The sequence below is a fragment of the Myodes glareolus genome, chromosome 15 (genome assembly GCF_982192425.1).
Source record: "Myodes glareolus chromosome 15, mMyoGla1.1, whole genome shotgun sequence".
NCBI lineage: Eukaryota > Metazoa > Chordata > Mammalia > Rodentia > Cricetidae > Myodes > Myodes glareolus.
The window spans coordinates 66,752,778-66,770,645 of record NC_142040.1 but is presented as its reverse complement, the minus strand read 5'-3'; the positions used below and the strand labels follow the sequence as shown (position 1 = coordinate 66,770,645).

At 40.8% G+C, this 17,868-nt stretch overlaps 1 protein-coding gene across 1 annotated transcript in view; it reads left to right on the top strand.

The window, feature by feature from the left end:
* The window catches only part of Fbxl7 (F-box and leucine rich repeat protein 7), a 357,688-nt gene that overhangs the window by 86,648 nt on the left and 253,172 nt on the right, over positions 1-17,868 (top strand). The window contains exon 2 of the mRNA XM_048457034.3: positions 16,574-16,663. Within this exon, the coding sequence (XP_048312991.3) occupies positions 16,574-16,663 (90 nt within the window). The remainder of the gene's footprint in view (positions 1-16,573; positions 16,664-17,868) is intronic.

The following is a 17,868-nucleotide window of genomic DNA, read 5'->3' as shown; positions in this document are numbered from 1 at the left end:
TTCATAGCCAAGTATTTAGAGCACAGTAATCTTCAGCAATAATTTGTTTCCAAGGGCTCCATGATGTAGTGTTGTTGCCGGCTGCAGTGTCTGTGATCCCAGGGCATGTAAGAAGATAGGAATGCAGTGAGAAAATACACGTAAGAACACATTGGTGTATCCCCAACCATGCCGAAGGGGTCAGCTGTGATTTTTTTTTTATCATAGTAAGTGCCAAATGACTGTAAATTGTACCAACACTCCAAGTGAGGAAGTGTCTCCAAGACAAATGGGGTTTATTCTGAGAAAGTTGAACATAAAGGGGAGTTTTATTTATAAAACCACTATTATACCCTAACAAGAGTTATTAAAAAGGCATGGGCCAGTGCTGTGTGTGATGAATTTGGGAGCATTTCACACAGAATAGACTGGCTAACACACAGGGTTGAAAGAAAAACCTAGAGAGATGCTCTAAATTTATCAATCTGATTATTAAGATTACAAGTTTTAATGCTAGAATCCTTTGAGTTAAAGAAATTACCTAACTTTAATTTTTAGGTACTACACACTTTTCCAACTTTGCCGTCTTAGGAGTGGGGAGATAGCTCAGATAGGAAAGTACATGGTGTTGAAGTGTGAAGACCTGAATTCAGGCCTCTAGAACCCAACTGGGAAGCCGAGTATGATGACGGGCACCTGTAATCCCAGCCCTTAAGAGGCTGAGGCAAAATCTTTAATAACTGTTGAGTGGGAGGCCCTGTCTCAAAGCATCCGGAACAAAACTACCAACATTAACCTCTGGTCAGCGTGAACATGTGCACACACACCTAAAGTCTGACACACACACACACACACACACTCACTCAATCAATCAATAAACACAATTCAAGTTCTGCAACAGTGTTGCCAGGAACCATTCTATGAGCACTGACTGTGGACCACCCACTCAAGTCTTGCCTTATCTGAGGTAATTAAGAGAAAACCAACCACTCTTTGACTGTATTGTATGAGTACCAACACCGAATCAGAGAGTTAAGTGTTGTCCCCAGTCAATCAGATGGAGGACAAAGCTATCTATCACCCGAGCTCCTCCATAGGGGCAAGGGTAAGAACCTAGGTGATGACAACACTTGGGCGCTCAGGGACCAGAAGTCTATGCTTTTATTAAAAGTTGAGGAAAAACACACAAGCAACACTTTAGCTTGCCTGTGAAGACAGTGAGGGTAGAAACACTGGCCCCATATCATGGCCTTGCTGTAAGGGTTTTGTGAAATGTAAGAGGTTACAAAACTCGCTGAGTAGTGATTATCTGTTCTCAGAGTTGCAGGGCAGAGGCATCCTCAGCCCCAATCTTCCTATAGTGTGGCAAAAAGAAAATAGGGTGGCAATCAACTATCAGATTGTTTGTTTGGTTAATTACAAAGTAGAGTTTAAAATTAAGCCTTCTTGCCTGCAAAAATAAGAGCTCTTGTGTCTATGGCAGGCAGTAAGCAAATCATAAATGTATGGTCATACCAGAACTGGGCTGAAGTCTGCTTTGAAAATAACAATAAGAAAACCATTTTTAAATGATTTTCTTGAAGATAGCCTATTGACAGAAATCAACCCCCTAACACATAAACTTGTAGGAGACTTTCATATTCAAATGGTACAAGGCAGAGACTATGCTTCACTTACTACTCCACAGTTCACTCAACAAATGTTCAACGTATCAAACGAGAGTTTTAAGCTTAAGCTCAAATCTAGCAGGAACCTGTCAGTGGTATCAGCATAGATAGTGGCATGATGGAGATACTGGATGTATGACATCTTAAAATCATAGGATGAAAGGCATGATACTGTGAGATAAGTATGTGGTCCTGGCCCAGTTCCTGATATATTTAACTTCTAAGACCCTTCAATATTCAGAGCCAAAGCATGTCTATTACATGCTAAAGAGATAGCTGGTTTTGATAGCTCCTGAAGGGTTGGTCCAGTTGCCTGAGGAACCACTCCGTAGCATGATGGAGCTCTACACCTCTGTCGACAGAGAGGAAAGGGTTTTACAGTTGAGCCAGTCATAAATGGCAATGGGTAGAGATACTCATACCTATGAAATGAAGCATTTATGAAACAGGAAGAGGATAAGAATTTGGAGAGTTTCTCTCTAAGTGAACACATGAAAGATTCTGGAAGATGGTGCCAATTCAATTGTCCAATAATCTTCCTTCCATATCTCTTTAGCTATATTGTTTTTTAATATCCTCTAAATAAGCCAATTAGCATTATGAAGTCTTCCCCTGAGTTCTCTGAGTCATCCTAGCCATTTAGTCAACCCAAGGAAGAGAACTTGAGGTCCCTAGATTTTAACTTGTTTCTCAGAAAAATGGGTGGGGTGTAATTGTGTGAGAAATCAACCATATCCTGTAACTAATATTCCAAATGTATAATTATATGGTTGATTCTTCGTGCAACCAGACCCCTCCCTATTCAGAAGTGAACCCTCTCCTTACCTTGTTGGATGCTGAAACAAGGGCCCAAATGAATTTCATGGCTTGCTACAGAATTTATGGCTTGTTTTCTGATTACTAGAGAAAAACCCACATTCTACACACGTTGATTACTAGGGGGGTCACAGAGATGGCTGTCTTGTATTTGGAGCAGAGCACTGAAAAAGCATTGCAGTGTGTTTATCTTTGCTCTGTCTCTTCTCTCATATGTTAGAATGAGTGAGAAGGGCAGGGGAAAACAAGCCAAAATATTCCTTTTTATATTTGATCCCATTTCATATCTATAAGAGATACATAAATCTCTAAGGCAGTAAGATTATTCTGCCTGTCTCAGAGTACGTATTTAAAAACATCTCCCTAGACACTATCATATTGAGGAAAAAAACTACCAATTCAGATGCCTGAAATTCTTACTTTATATTTAAATGAGTCAAAGGCCTATAAATTACATTCCACTCAAATCTTTATGAACATACATATATAGCATAAACATGCCCTTAAATTTCTAACTGGGTTCCCAGCTTATTCATCAAACACAGCTTGCTTTTAGTTTGAGAATATTAAACTTGACAAGACAATGAAGACGAAGGCCTGGAATGGAGGGACACTTTGACATGCACAATTTGTGCTTCAATCCCTGGTTCCTTCTTACACTTCAGATGTAAGGGTAGTTCACGTGTTCCTGACATCTTTACGGCTGAAGTGTTGCCTTTGTGGCGGAAGAGTGTCGGGCAAGAACGCTGGGAGATTTTATGATTATTAATCAAGAGTCAGTACTTCAGAGGAAGGAAACAACAGCTGTACCTTGAGTATTTGATCTCTTCTGGCCAAAGAAAAATTATTATATTTTCAAGAGAGGAGAGATTAGTTCCAAAGTGCTATATGTTTGAGAACAATTCAGGTTCAGGCAAGATTTATTTTGCTTAATGTATCTCCTTTACAGAAGAGAGACCTTTCCCTCCAGTGGCCCCAGAAAATCTGCACTTAGGTTATGACCACAATTTATATGATAAAAGGGCCATAAATGCAAAATTTAGGGAGAGTGATACTTTTTAATGCATAAAGCTTTGAAAAATACAACATAGATTATAAATGAAAGTTGAATTGAAGTTTTTAGAAGGAGAATGGCCTAACGAGTCATCTGTTCCTTGCACAGAGAAAATTAGACTATTTGTTAGGGTCTAGAAGTCATACTGGATTTAGCATTTGGCTAAGCATACTACTTTTGTGTTTTCCTTGGTTGTACTCATTTAAGATGTTAAAATTCACCACTAGTCCCATTACTGCTTTATGCTTACTCTGGTTTTTGTAGTTGTAAGCATCTGAAGTCAGAAGTGCATGAATACATATTTATGGTATATATTTTTCTCCCTCAATTCAAACTAAAGTTTTATCAAAAAAAATTACCTCCATCATTTACCACCTCAGGTAGCAGGCCAGATCCTCTGACTGCCAGTGCTTTACCTCATTCAGAAGTGTCTAGTAGTAGCAATTTCATCTGGTAACATGCCAGGGATACCTTTACCTGAGTACAACCTATCTTCCTTAGAAATTCGGCTCTATAGTGGCTAGTCTTGATTGATGGCTTGTTGAATCACCTGGGAGACGAGTGTCTAGACATACCAGTGGCAGCTAATATTAACTAGGTTAATTGGGGAGACCTACTTTACCTCTGTGGATGATGTTGTTTCACGGGCTGTGGCCTAGACTGTGTCCAAGGGAGAAAGCGAGCTGAGCACAGGCATTCGTGATGCCTGCTTCCTGATTGAGATGCAATGGGATCAACTGCCTTAAACCGTGAGTCTACAATTTCTTTCTCCCTTAGGTTGCTTTTGGGGAGACATGTATCATAGCAAAAGAAAAGTAAATAGAATACCTCTCCTTTCCTCTTACTCCATTTTACATTGTTATAAAATCCAAACTGGATAACTCATCTTAAAGCGAAGTTTATTGAGCCTACTATTCCGGAGAGTCCAGCCCCATAATCTTGTTGGTGTCTGGTGGAGGCCTTTGTGATGTTCTGTGTCATGGCGAGATGTGAAAGGGCAAATGAGATTATACTAAAGAAAACCAGGAGGGATGACCTCGGTTCCTAAACCTACTCTCATGATTGCCAGCAGTGCCCACAGGATCCTGTTGTCTCTCATTAGGCCTGTCTCCAATACCAGTGCACTGCAGATCAAGCTTCTGCCTTTGAGTCAGTCAAACCATAGCTCCTTTTGATATAGTATGGATATTATTGATACCTGCTGCTATTGATATAAAATATTTATATATTATGTATGTATGCATGCATGAATGTAGATAGATAGATAGATAGATAGATAGATAGATAGATAGATAGATAGATAGATAGATAGTCAAAGAGCAAAGAGCCATCCTTTAGCAGTGAACAACTAACCATGTCTTTGCCCTTTCTTCATGGGCCAGGAAAGACAGGCCTGCACTGATTGTAAAGGGCAGGCTTCATTGCCTGCTGACACTGGAGGTGATATGTGGCAGCTATGGAATTAGAGGAAAAAGCAGACTTCCAGTCGTGCAGGCATTCCTTGCGGCATACTCCTTGAGGCTTCCCTAGTGGAAGGGCTTCGGTCATTTGGGGTGTTGCCTTGCTGCCCTTCACCTGCTGGTTCTCAGAGATACCGCCACTCCTGTGGAATGGGATTCCAGTTTCCCTCTATTGAGCTAAAGAAAATATCTCCCACTCCAAGGAAAGAGGAAGAAATGAGAGATCAGTAAGAATGATCTTAAGAGCAAGAGAATGTGGGCCATCATTTGGAGACTAGAAAGATCCCACTAGGTTGACCACTTCAAAAGTTGGAGATTCAAAGACACAACATTAAAATAGTCTACCTGTGCTTTTGAAAATTAAATATATATTTATGCTGTGATTTGGATGTGAATTTCCCTCTCTGTCTTGGTCCTCAGCTGGTTTAGGGAGGTTATGGAAGCTGCCAAGAGATGGGAACTAGCTGTAGAAGGTAGGTGCTAAGGGCATGCCTTTGAATGTTAGATCAATATAGACCCTTTCTCCCTCTCAGCTTCCTGTCTGCTATAAGATAAGCCGCATCTGTCTTCTAAGTTCTCTGTCATGATGCTCTGCCCACATGCTTGTTGTTAAGATACCATCGATTGGAATCTTTGAACCATGTAGCACATTTAATTCCTCCTCCAGGAAGCTTTTGTCCTGCAGTTTGTCACGTCAATAAGAACAGCAAGTAATACGACATATATATGTATTGTCTGTGGAGGTACAGGCATATTTGTGTACGTGTATACATTTTCTAGGTATGCATATGTATGTGTGTGTCATCTGTGACTTTGTGTATGTGCACGCGCATCTGTGCATGCCCTTGTTATTAAATGGGGGGGGGGGGATAATGTTCCCTTCAGTTTTAGGTGTTTCTGGAGCTTGTCTGCCGCTGGTGAAATAGTTTATAGACTTCTCTGAGGGTGGATACAGTTTTAAGTGGAGGCTTAAAAAGAGCACGTAAGTGGAAATCTGAGAAGAATCGCTAAGCCATTTCCTTCAGCTTTCCCCTCCCCTATTAGAGGTGCGGGATGGATGTCAGAAGCACTGGGTAGCTGTCTCCGACCTTCTGCTGGTCAGAGAGAAACTGTGGGTCTGAGCCGTGAATTCCTGTGCATTTGGTTCTCAAATCTTCTCTGTGGTAGGAGACTGTGTGCATTATAAACCTTTTATAAAATCAAGGCTGTTTTTTTTTATGTTTGCTTTTGTTGTTTCCATATGTAGACTTTTGGCAATAGGTTATTGCCTGTATTTTGTTTTTGTTTTTGTTTTTGATTTTTTTTTCTGAATATCCCATGTAAGGTTGGACATGATGAGGTCCTGATTGTTTTGCATTTGATGTAATATGGAACCTCTATTCCTCCTTCCCTCTTCACTCCTGACTGCTACTAAGGTTGAAAGGAGGACAGCAAGGGGACCTAAAGCTGTGTAAAGAATTTTCATGACTTTAGATTGATCATTGATGACAATTAAGAAAAATGCATAGGAAGGTGTTTTGCAGAAAGCCTAAAGTCAGCAAGCAGCAATCATTTCCCAGTGTCTATAACTGTCTAACTGTAGCCTGGACCAGACCACAAACAGCTACAGACTCAGAGGTAAATGCTCACTATACCCCTCACACTGATGAAAGGCCATGGTGGGTTTTCCTGCTGTTTCTCTACCCTCAATATCCTGCAGAAGACCAATTCCTAAGCCTCACTCTGGGCCTGGGCAGTTGTAGGGTTCATCAGTCTGCAGTTCCCTCCTGTCCTTCCCACCAGGGTGAGCTCTCTGGTATGGCCCCAGCTCATCCACCCTTGCTTCAATGAGCCAGGAGTGGGGCTAGTTTCGCTTTCATGTCCTCAGGGTTGACTCTCCCTCACTTACACCAATTGGTCTGCCCCAACTTCTATCCCATCTATGATCTGCTGGAGCACATGAAGGGACCTGACCCACAGACCCAAAGCTGCAGGATCTCCCTAACACAGAGCAACAACAGCATATCCAAGAAGCATCCCAGTGAGGGCCCAATGTAATTAGCGTAGTAGAAACCAGAGGCCATGAACCAGACCAGTGACTTTTTGTGGCCCACACTTGCAAGTAAAGATACATGGACAAAGGGTTTGGTGCGGGATTCATTGTGCCACACTGCAGCTTTCATGGTGAGATTTTTAATTCCCCCTTTTCTCTTTTCTTCTCTTAAATTTTGTTTTATTTTTTGAGATTGCAGGGGCAGAGGGTTATGAGAAGGGGCGGAGAAATGAATGTAATCAAGATACATGATGTGAAAGTCACATACAATAAATAAGAAGAAAGTAAAAGAAAAACTCACAAAGAAAACCTCCTGACTGTGATGACTCTTGGAATAGTGTGTGGCACAGAATGTTGAAGGGGTGAAATCAATAACTGAATCAGAAGAGGCCATTACGGACTTATCCAAACTTAGGCTCAATGCTAGGAAGGAGTACATGGCTTTGGAGGTATTCTCAGGTCACACTGAAGTAGAAGGGACCCCCAGGAACATGGAGTATACTCTTCCCTGGAGAGTAAATTTTTATGGTGCATGAGCTACCGCAGCTCTTCAGAACTCGGATGTTGGTGATGAAATTAATTACTGGAATAAATTGTAGCGATGCTATTAGCATAAGGATGACTTTGTAGTGACTTCCATTACAATGGAAATTCTGCATTCATGCACGAAGGCTCTCGCCTGTCCGTGGTTCTGATCCTCTCATTACTCTGTTCGGAATACCAGCTGGGAAACACCATCTGTCAGTGACCGCCGCCGCAGCAGCAGCATCTGTCTGTGTCAGCTGGCATCTGTGTTAACTCTCACTGAATCGCCTGTAGACCAGTAGGGAGGTGTGTGACTAGGGAACTGGGCTCTGTCCTGATGCCACTAGTGGAAAGGGGCCTTACCTTTTCACCGTGACACCATCTAGCCTGGGTGCTACGTGCTAGGCACTGCTTTTCTCAAACAGGGCAACTCCAACTTCCCGAATTCAATGGTGTTCTAAATCTTACTTGCCCGTCTTGCTTTCCCACCCATGATAATGCTGTCACACAGTGAAACTTGAGCAAGTGCCCATATGGCAGTTTGGAATGGGATTTTTCTATTTAATTTCTTGTATTCACACTGGAGTGAACTGTGTTCTCTCTCTTCTGCGGTTCCTGTCCTTTAGATGCATTGAGGGCCACAAGAGTAGAGTGGCTTCTGAGCATCTAAATGGCATTCTCACAAGAGACAGAGGCCACAGAGGGAAGGAAATTACCTGATGCCCCAGGCAGAGATGACAACTAGGCTGCCACCAACCTAAGAACTTCTGGGATTGCTGGCAACCTGCTGAAGCTAGGAAAGAATCCTGCATCAGATTCCCCTTAGAGCCCATCAGGGGGACATGGTCTTGTCAACACCTTGCTTTCAAACTTTTAGCTTTCATAACTGTGAAATAATACTTTATTTTTTTATTTTCAGTCATATAGCTAGAAGTAATTTATTGTGATGGTTCCAGGAAGTTAATGCAGACTACTATACTGTATGTCCCCTCTGGGAATCTGTACGTGTTTTGGAAGTTATGTATTACAAGTTCTAAGCACAATGGTTGTATAGACTTTGTTGAGTGAGCATGGGTTTGAATGGTGCTTCTTAGAAAATATTATGGGACCAGTGCTAACAGAACAGGATAAATCTCCACTTCATCTCTGTAGCCAGCCACTTATGTAAACCGTTTGATACATGTATCGAGGGTCCGTAGTGTAGACCAAGCAGCACAGGGAGACAGATGTAAAGGAAACAGATGCAGAACCTGCCCATCTGGAGCTGGTAATCAGATGGAAAAGGGAAAAATAGTTTTCATTCAATGTGTCTTGATTCTTACTGTTTAAAAAAACAGTTGCATAATGGACTAGGATTAATGTTAGAAATAAAACAAGAAAATGCAATCTGTGAGTCTGACAGTGTTCAAATACTACCATTCCTTTGCCCTTGGATAAGTTGATTGGGAACCCCACATCCTTTCTTATCCCTTGAGAAAGAACAGTACAACTCAATAAAACGTTGAAAAAGAGCAGAATTTCAGAATATCTGCTAAAAAGCTTCATTCGAAACAATCATACTACTATTCATATTTGCTATAGTCAAGTACCTGTGATTTCTTGTGGTGTGCTCTGTCTTAATTTTTCTAATGCTGACCGTACTCCTCTGTGTGCAATCTATTTAGTGTGTATCTACTGAATGATTGACTAAGAATATAAGTGGGAAAATGAGTACTAGCCAATGTCATGCTTGTTACTTATTATATGCGTCATCATAAGCAACTTGCTTATCAACTTACTGTTTCTTACTGTAGTTCTACAGAATTTCTTTGTGTGTGCCATTGATCCATTATTCAAATTAAGAAACTGAAGTATTAGGACAGCAGGACCATCCCCCTCAGCCCTGCAGCTAAGTTAGTATTAGTCAGGCCGAGATTCTAATGCCAGTATTCTGACACTAGCTCCCCACCATCTTGAGTAGCACATTTTATGTTCTGTTGGCTTTGGCCAGCAGTGGCCTCCTATGTATTTCAGGATGTGATCTGGAAATCACATCCCTTTCTCCTTTTCCTTATTTGTAACGGTGCCTTCTGGGAATAGTGAAAGAAAGCTTTAGGGGTTTTTATTGAAGTGAATCATTATCTATTAAGAAAATGAGCAGTGCTAAGTCAGACACACCCTGCTGGTTCATTGGCTAAAATTATTCTGTTTAATGACCTTTTTTTTCCTTCATCAACCCCTAAGCTCACATGACTAAAAATGCTCAACTCTCTATCTTTAGAGCCATGAGTGTTTAAGTCAAGGGTTTCCATTGCAACTGCCGATTCTGTGTGAAACGGGAAGCATCCACCCCAGGCCCACACTCTCCAAGTAAACTCACCGTATCCCTGATGCTGAAGCTCTAGGAGAAGCTCATAGGGGAAAGAGGTGAAGCACCCAGCATCCTGGCTGTTCATCTCTTGTCTCAGGGTGCAGGTCTTTGAAGCAGGTGTGTAAGGATCCCAGGACCCAGCACAGACATGCGTCATTTGTGCTTCCTCTCCTCTGGATTCACTGTGGCCGGAAGCACCGGCCATCAAGCTCAACCACGGCATTCTATGGCGCCATAGAATATTTCTTTACATTCCATCTCTAAGCTCCTGTTCTTTGCCAATGTGCGGGCCAAAGCAGCACTCAAATGACCCTCTCCCTTCTAATCCACTGCTTCCGACTGTTACAAGAATACAGGATAAAAGCATCAGCTGATGCTTCTCATTTACACAAATTTACAGCAGAGTTCATAGGATTCTGTTCCTCTTTACTCTTCCTGAAGGTCCCCAATCCTCAGCAAATCACCAATAAAATTGCTCTCCCTTGGCCTGAAAGAGCTGGTACTTTTTTACCATTTTCTTTCAGTTTCTTTCAAAAATGAATATGAACCTGGGCCAGGGGTTATAAGGTAAATAGTTCTCTGAAGTGATTCATATTGTTCTTCTGTGCATTCAGACATTAAAACTGTGGGTCCATTTAGGTCAGAAACCATCTCAAGGGAGTGGTGAGGGATGCAATAGTGAACTCAGTAAACAAATGTGACTCAATGCTCCTCTGATTGAATACTGAGATATTGAAACTTTTTTTCCTCTTGGTGTGGATGCCTAATGTGGACATTTAATATATAGTCAGGCTCCTATCATCTGAAAATAGCAGCTTGAAAGCAAGGCAGTAAAGAAAAATCAGGAAATACGGCTGAGGCCACCATGTGACTACCCAAACGCGATTGGGTACCTTTGTGTTTGGTGTCTATGTCTGTAATTCGTGTGATGGGTTCAACTCGCACAATTTAGGATTCATAGAGTAAATCAGGACATGCTTTTGGACTCCTAAGAATATTAGGAATCAGAGTATCACCTTATTTTGTTTTCATATGTTGAGTTTTCTATGACACCTGTGTTTGTCTTGTTATAGTTTACAGTAGAAATTCTGATCGTCTTGTTTCAATTACTTGAAAAACCAACATGGGCACCAGGAATGAAACAAGACAAGAAACTTTGTTTCTCTTGAAGACAGACCCTTAAAAAAATTCACAGGCTAACTCCAAATTGAGTATAACAGAGCTTTATTTATTTAGGGGTAGGTAGACTCACAGATTATAGTCCTCTGCACCACCTGGGAAGAGTAACACAATCACACTGCCCGAAGAGAGGCTGGACTCACGCTTTACATAGGCATATACAGTATAAGAGGCCACACCCAAGTGGGCAGGTTATTTAGAGGCTTCTGGAGATAGGAATTCCTACAGCATTCTAATTTTCATTTGGTGACTTGTATTAGTTTTGTAATTTATTAAAATTTATTCTTTGATCATTTCATCCATGAATATAATATATTCTGTTTACTCTCAGGCCCCTCCCCACTGTTTTTATTTTTCTTCTATCTCTGTCATCCCCTCCCTGTCATTCATGTCATCTCCATCCCACATTCATGTAATTTTTGCTTTTTGATTTTCTGCTTTTAATAAGACACAACTGTATGGCTATGGGTTAAAAACTATCATTTCACCCTGTGCATTCACCAGTGGGTTCAGATTGTGTGTGGGGGGGGGCCTTAAAGGAAAGAAATGTAAATCTTTCCCTACTGAGATCACATTGAATGAATATTATCTTCATTTTCAAATATTGGGAAAAGCCTAAGGAGTTCTCGATGGTGTAAAGGCAGGCATATGGTTCTGCTGACGTCCCTGGGTTAATAATGTATCTGAAATACCCAAAATGATTGATCCACAAGCTGATTTCTTTATGGTGAGGTTTATATTTATCTGAACATTTATTAATGAAGTTACAGGTAAAATTTATCAACTTTGGTGAGATGGATCTTTCACCTTTGATATCATGTAAAATACCTCACCCTTTATTCTGTGCTTAACCACTCTGCCTGCCCCATCAATCTCTTCTTGAACACATTGATGCATGGCAGATGAGAACGCCATGGTGATATCTATAATATGAAACCAACTGGACTAAGAAATTGGGTATTTCTGAAATGCTTTTCCCATCCCTAGAAATGCATCTGAGTTACTTATTTAATGGCCACAGTAACTGTAGAATGCAGAAATTGGTCCTCATAAGATGAACAGGGTATAGTTATCTTCCCAAACTAGAAGTGGCAACTACAGGTTCAAACTTAGGCTTCTTGACTCTGGATCCTTTATTCCATCCATTGTAGTCATCATGACATCTGACTGCAAGATTCAGGAACCTGATTTAATATATGAGTCCACCCTCCTATTGACAGATACTGTATTCTCAAGTTCATCTGCTTGTGACTACCCAAATCAATGTTTATGTCATATTTGATCATCCATAACCCTGCACATAGATAATGAAAATTTTGTCTTCTCATGAGTATGTTCTCATGAGTAGTGAGGGATCTCTCCGCCATCTGTCCACTGTCGTATGTCACCCTTGATTTTTGTGTTGTTATTCTTGTTATCCTAATTTTTTTCCATTATTGGGATCAAACTCAGGGTTTTATATGAGGTAGGTAAGTCATCTACCACTGCACCATACCTGCAACTATCACCCGTGATCCTTTGTGGTCTGTTTATTGGTATGGTATCTATCACTGCTGTCTCTTGGTAATTTTGCCATTTAAAATGTTCCAGGCATAGTTTTCCAAAGCTTTCTGGCTTTCCTAAAAACAGACTCTGATGTCCCATATAGATTATCCTCATCCAGGCTCGATTTACAGTGCTATTGGCCTTAAATTCAATATAAATGAGCCAAAAGCACATCAAACATGATGACTTTAAAGAGAAACACATATAAAACAAGGTTCTGCGTGGATCTGTGAGTGCAAATGTTGTGAGCAGAGGTTCAGAGCAATGCTTTTGTATTTGTGGTAGCATAAACTCTAACTACCTCAAGCTGTGAGAACCAACTGGGCTTGAGCTCCTGTTATCTTGCATTCCTTTACTAATGCCTTGAATGTGAATGTGTTTTCAAAATGTTTACTTACCAAAAACATACAACATCAATGGAGGCAGTTTGTCCCTCAAGGGAACAAAAAAAAATGTTTCTTGAACAAGAAGAAACCCTTGATCATTTTGTGCATAAAGTAGATGTATACAGTCAGCGTTTAATAGCTGTCCATCATAACCATGACATTGTGCTGGTGTTTGTGGGGAAAATTAGCAAATGAAGGAATCTAAAATTTTCTTTGAGGAGCAATAAAGAGATTCTGAAGCACAATAGAGAACACGGCGGATATATAATAAGATGAAACATCTAATGTATGAGGTTGCAACACATAACCAAGGTGCTTGCAGCCAGCTCCATATGGAACCATTGATAATATTGTTGCTTCACCTTTATTCCCCTTTTCATTCATGAGCAGAGGGAGGGTACACATACATTTCCAGTTGTGACTGAGAATTTCCTCAGGCATGTTTTATCTTTGGACTTTCAATGTCATGGCAGTTTAAAAATGAATGCTTCTAACTCAAAGGAATGGTCATTTAGGGTAATAGCTTCTCCAAGTATCATGATCTAATAATTACTCACTGTGTGCTAGTATTTATATAATAGATTAGTCCATTGACAAGGATGGTTACTGCATGCAGTGAGAATCTTAGAACATGGCATCTAGGCTTCACAGCAGAAGAATCCTGCTGTAAGATTTTGTCTCTCAAAGGAGGACCCTTCTGCAATGATTTTGGACCGATAGCATAGAAAAACAAAACTCTGAAGATGTAAACAATGAAATTAGACCAAATGAAGCTCTGATGATGGTCTACTTGGTTGTAAGAGAAAACACCCTGCCTGTTGTGGTAACAACCATTTTTAATCTCAGTGCTTGGGAGGCAGGAGGCATAACTCAGTGATTTCATGGCTAGCCTGATCTGCATAGAAAGTTCCAGACCAGACAAAACTATATTGTAAGACCCTCTCTGTAAAACACCAAAGGAATCCCTGAGTTCATTATAAAGAGTGACAGATAGGTGGAGTTAATCCTCACCCATCCCAGAGCATCAGAGACGTCTTCTATCCAGGCACACATTGGCTTTAGCAGCTGTGTTTAAGATTTGAAATGCAAGTTAATCTCAGCAAAAACACCATTATATATTATGTCAAATTGATGCTGTTATGCTTTAATATTATGTGTTTTATTATTTTGTGCCTAATATGTTATTTTGTTTTGCTTTTCTTGTTGAAACAGAGGTAGAACATATGGAATTTATTTCAAGTTTTCCATTTGCACATCACTAAGCAATAACATACTTAAAATAATTTAAGTCTGTGTATTAGGTGGTGTACAATAACATTTTTGCCTTGTTAAAGGGAGTGTTTATGTTACTTGGCTTTGAAGAATAATCTAATGTACTCAGAGCCATTAACAATTTGAACCAACAGAAATCTTTCAGTCTCCCCTACCAGATATAGTTGCTGATCTTCAAGCATAGAAGGGAGGCAGAGGGAGTGAATTCCAAGATTACAAAGTAAAGAAGATGTGTACTGAGGTCATGGACCAAGTACATATGCTTCTAAGTAGGTCACCATGTCAGTCTACCTCCAATGGCTCCATTCCAAGATGTTGGTTAGACCCAGACAAGAGTTACCACAACATCTCACTTAATGTTGAGGGAAGGATTTGTGAAATGCAATCTGAATAGCAGAGTCGTCTTGGAGCATTAGGTCACAGTGAGTTGGGGGCAGTGGTAATGGGAGACAGCCGTTTGTTTTGCCTGCTCAGGTGAGATTTATTACTCATCTACTTGGATTTCTCCATGATTTTCAACATAGCAGTCAGAATCCTGAAACTCCTTACATCTAAGACTTTATGCTGTTCTATTTTGTAAAATTTGATTATGAACTTACCCATTCAAGCTTGGCTTAGTCCATACGAGCTACTATGACAAAACACCCAAGACTGGGGGGTTTATATGCAATAAACCTATTCCTTACAGTTTAAACGCTGATAGTTTAGGGTTGGGGTGCCTGCACAGTTGGCTCTTGCTAAGGACCTGCTCCCTGGGTCTCACACTCATGTTGTGTTGTACCCTCATGTGACAGGAGAAGACAGGGAGGGCTTTGATAAGGGCACAGTTGTCATTTATGAGGACTACACTCTTGTGATCTAATTATCCCCCAAGCCCCTTCATCACTTAAGGCTGTGTCCTTGAGAGCTAAGAGTTCAACGGTTTGGTAGAAAGTAAATATCCAATGCACCAGATACACCATTGGGAAGACTATTAAAAAACTGTTCTTGGTACACTGTAAGCTTTTGATCATAACTTGTAGGATGAAACAATTGCATCTTTAATATAGTTAGTGGGTTTTCTGTTACTGCAAAAGTCACTGTTATATAAGAGAATATGGCACAGGTAAATATTGCACAGTTGGATTTGAATTCTGTGTATGCATAAACTGAGCCCTTTGCGCAAGGTGGTACACAGCTACAACCAATTAGCCAGAGCCTTGCTCTTTGTGGGCATCTGGGGTCCTCTTCTCTTCTCAGATGATGTTGACCAAATTCACTTCGCTGCCATGTATGATACGCGTAACTCTGACCTTAACATTTACTGTTTGAGAGTCAAGAATAACAGGAGCTCCTCTTTCCTCGAGACCCTCTCAAAGCACTTACCTCATTTGGTCGGGTCTACACAAGATAGGGTTCCTTTTGCTTACTTAAAGGTTTATTAATTTAGGGACTTTAGTCACATTGCGAAAACCCCCTCAGCATTTCCATATTGTGATAATTAAATTGTGGGGAGGAGATGGGAATCTTGGGTGTCAGCAAGGACATGGGTAATTTGGAGCATTTTGAAATCTCCCGCCATGTATTTTAGGCCTTCCCCTGTGTGGAAACTCAGCCCTGGACTTAGATAAAATCAGGTCAACCAGACATCTCAACTGAAGTGGAGGATCATCCCTGTTTATTGTAAGGCATTTTGCAGCAACCCTGGCCTCCAGTGCCAGTAGCACCTCTGTACGGCTTATGGCAACCCAAAATGATGTCAAGCATTCACATGCATCTTCTTGAATAGAAATCGCTTCCTGGACTGAGGACAACTGTTGGTCCAAAAACCCATGCCCTTGGTATTTTGTTATTTCCAAGAAAGACACATTAAACCATGGAATTTGTATTCTTAAAGTGATAACGCTATGTGGAGTCAGCAAGCTCTTGCTTCTTTGGTAGTCCTTCATCCTAAGATTTCTTTATTTCCAGTGCTATGTGGTGTAAAGTGTTAACACAGTGGACGTGCTCCTCACATGGGCTTGCTCATTCACATTTATTCCAGCACAGGCTTATATTAGCACATTGACCTTAACATGTCTTATAGCCTTGTCTGAGTTTATAACTAGGCCCTGTTATAAGAGGGTTTTAGTTCTTCTGTGACGTGGGTCAGGTACTTCCGCAAGGATATTTACTATATAAGTCAAAACCCTTTAATAAGCTCCATCTTTTGTGTTAGAGCCGCTTACTTGGAAAGAAGGGGCTTAGTGTGCAGCTGAGTAAAAAGGCATGGCCCAGTTCTGAGTTTACAAGGCTCAGAAGCTCTTTTTTCTTTCTTGTTTTGCTCTAGGCAAAGGCAGCTCAAGCATCTCATCCGACGTGAGTTCAAGTACAGATCACACGCCAACCAAAGCCCAGAAGAATGTGGCCACCAGTGAAGGTAGGCACATCTGGTCTTCATGTTTCATCTTTCCCTTCTGCGCTGACTGTTTGAAAGATGAAGAGAATGTGGGAGATTGACCTCTAGTTGACTGCATGAGACTCTATCAGATCTTAAAAGGAGCAGGCAGTGACTCTTAGAGTTCACTTTGGCCGCACTGTTGGTACTTCCATTGAAGTTGACTTGGTGGGATTTACGTGTATTAATGTTATGGCAGATGATATTATTTTGTGAAAATGTGATAGACTGACTCAAGAGAAACCACTATGACATCATATTCCAATTTTCCACTATGGCAAAGTAGTATGATATAAGAGCCTTTGATACAAGTTGAAAGTTCCTGCAAGAATGTGCAGAACAGTTGTTCCTTACATTCGGGATGATGCTGACGAGAGGGTCAGTCACGTGTGGAGGACTGGAATTAATGCCTGAAGTTGGGCATAAGCAAGGATGCTTTGTTTCATTATTTAAATAATATGTGAAAGACGTTGTGTTAAATGTGAACATTTATTCACCCAGGCCTGGTCAAGGATTCCACAGCAGTTTCTGCAGTACATGCTGGGATTCAGTTGCTTCCAAGGAGGCTTTGAGCTATTACTTAATTGAGCAAGGAATCATTTCTACGATATTTAGTAGAAAGTCGACCCAGTTATTTTGTTTTAATGTGAAACACAGTGGATGTTTCCTCTCTGAATAAGAGTTCCCTCTAGATTAATTATCCAATACAGGTCATTTATGTGCCATTTATGCCAGAAGGCTTTTTTTTAAAAAAAAAAAAACAGGGTCAGTTGATTTGCATATTTTATTCATCCTGATTTTCTCAAATGTACAGGGTGCTAAGGAAGCTGGTGTCAAGTTTTCATTTTGGGGGCTTAGTGTCTGCTGCTCTTAACATCAGGAATCATGCTGACAGGCTGATGTTGGCCCTTTGAGTCTTTTACATTCTGTCTATCTGTATTGTAATCTGTGCACTGAAGTTGATTCTTTTCCTCCACTGGATATTCTTCTCTTCCCATGTGTTTCATCCGGTGTCAGAGAGCACAGAATGACCTTCCATGGGCTCATTATCCTCAGGCCAGTGTATAGGTGACTTGGATGGCCGCATGGCATTCATTTGTGTTTAGACCCATGTATTGTTTCTAGTGCGTCAGCAGCTTCTAAGGCAGATGGATGGGTGTGTTCTACTCAGCACAGCAAAGGGCCAG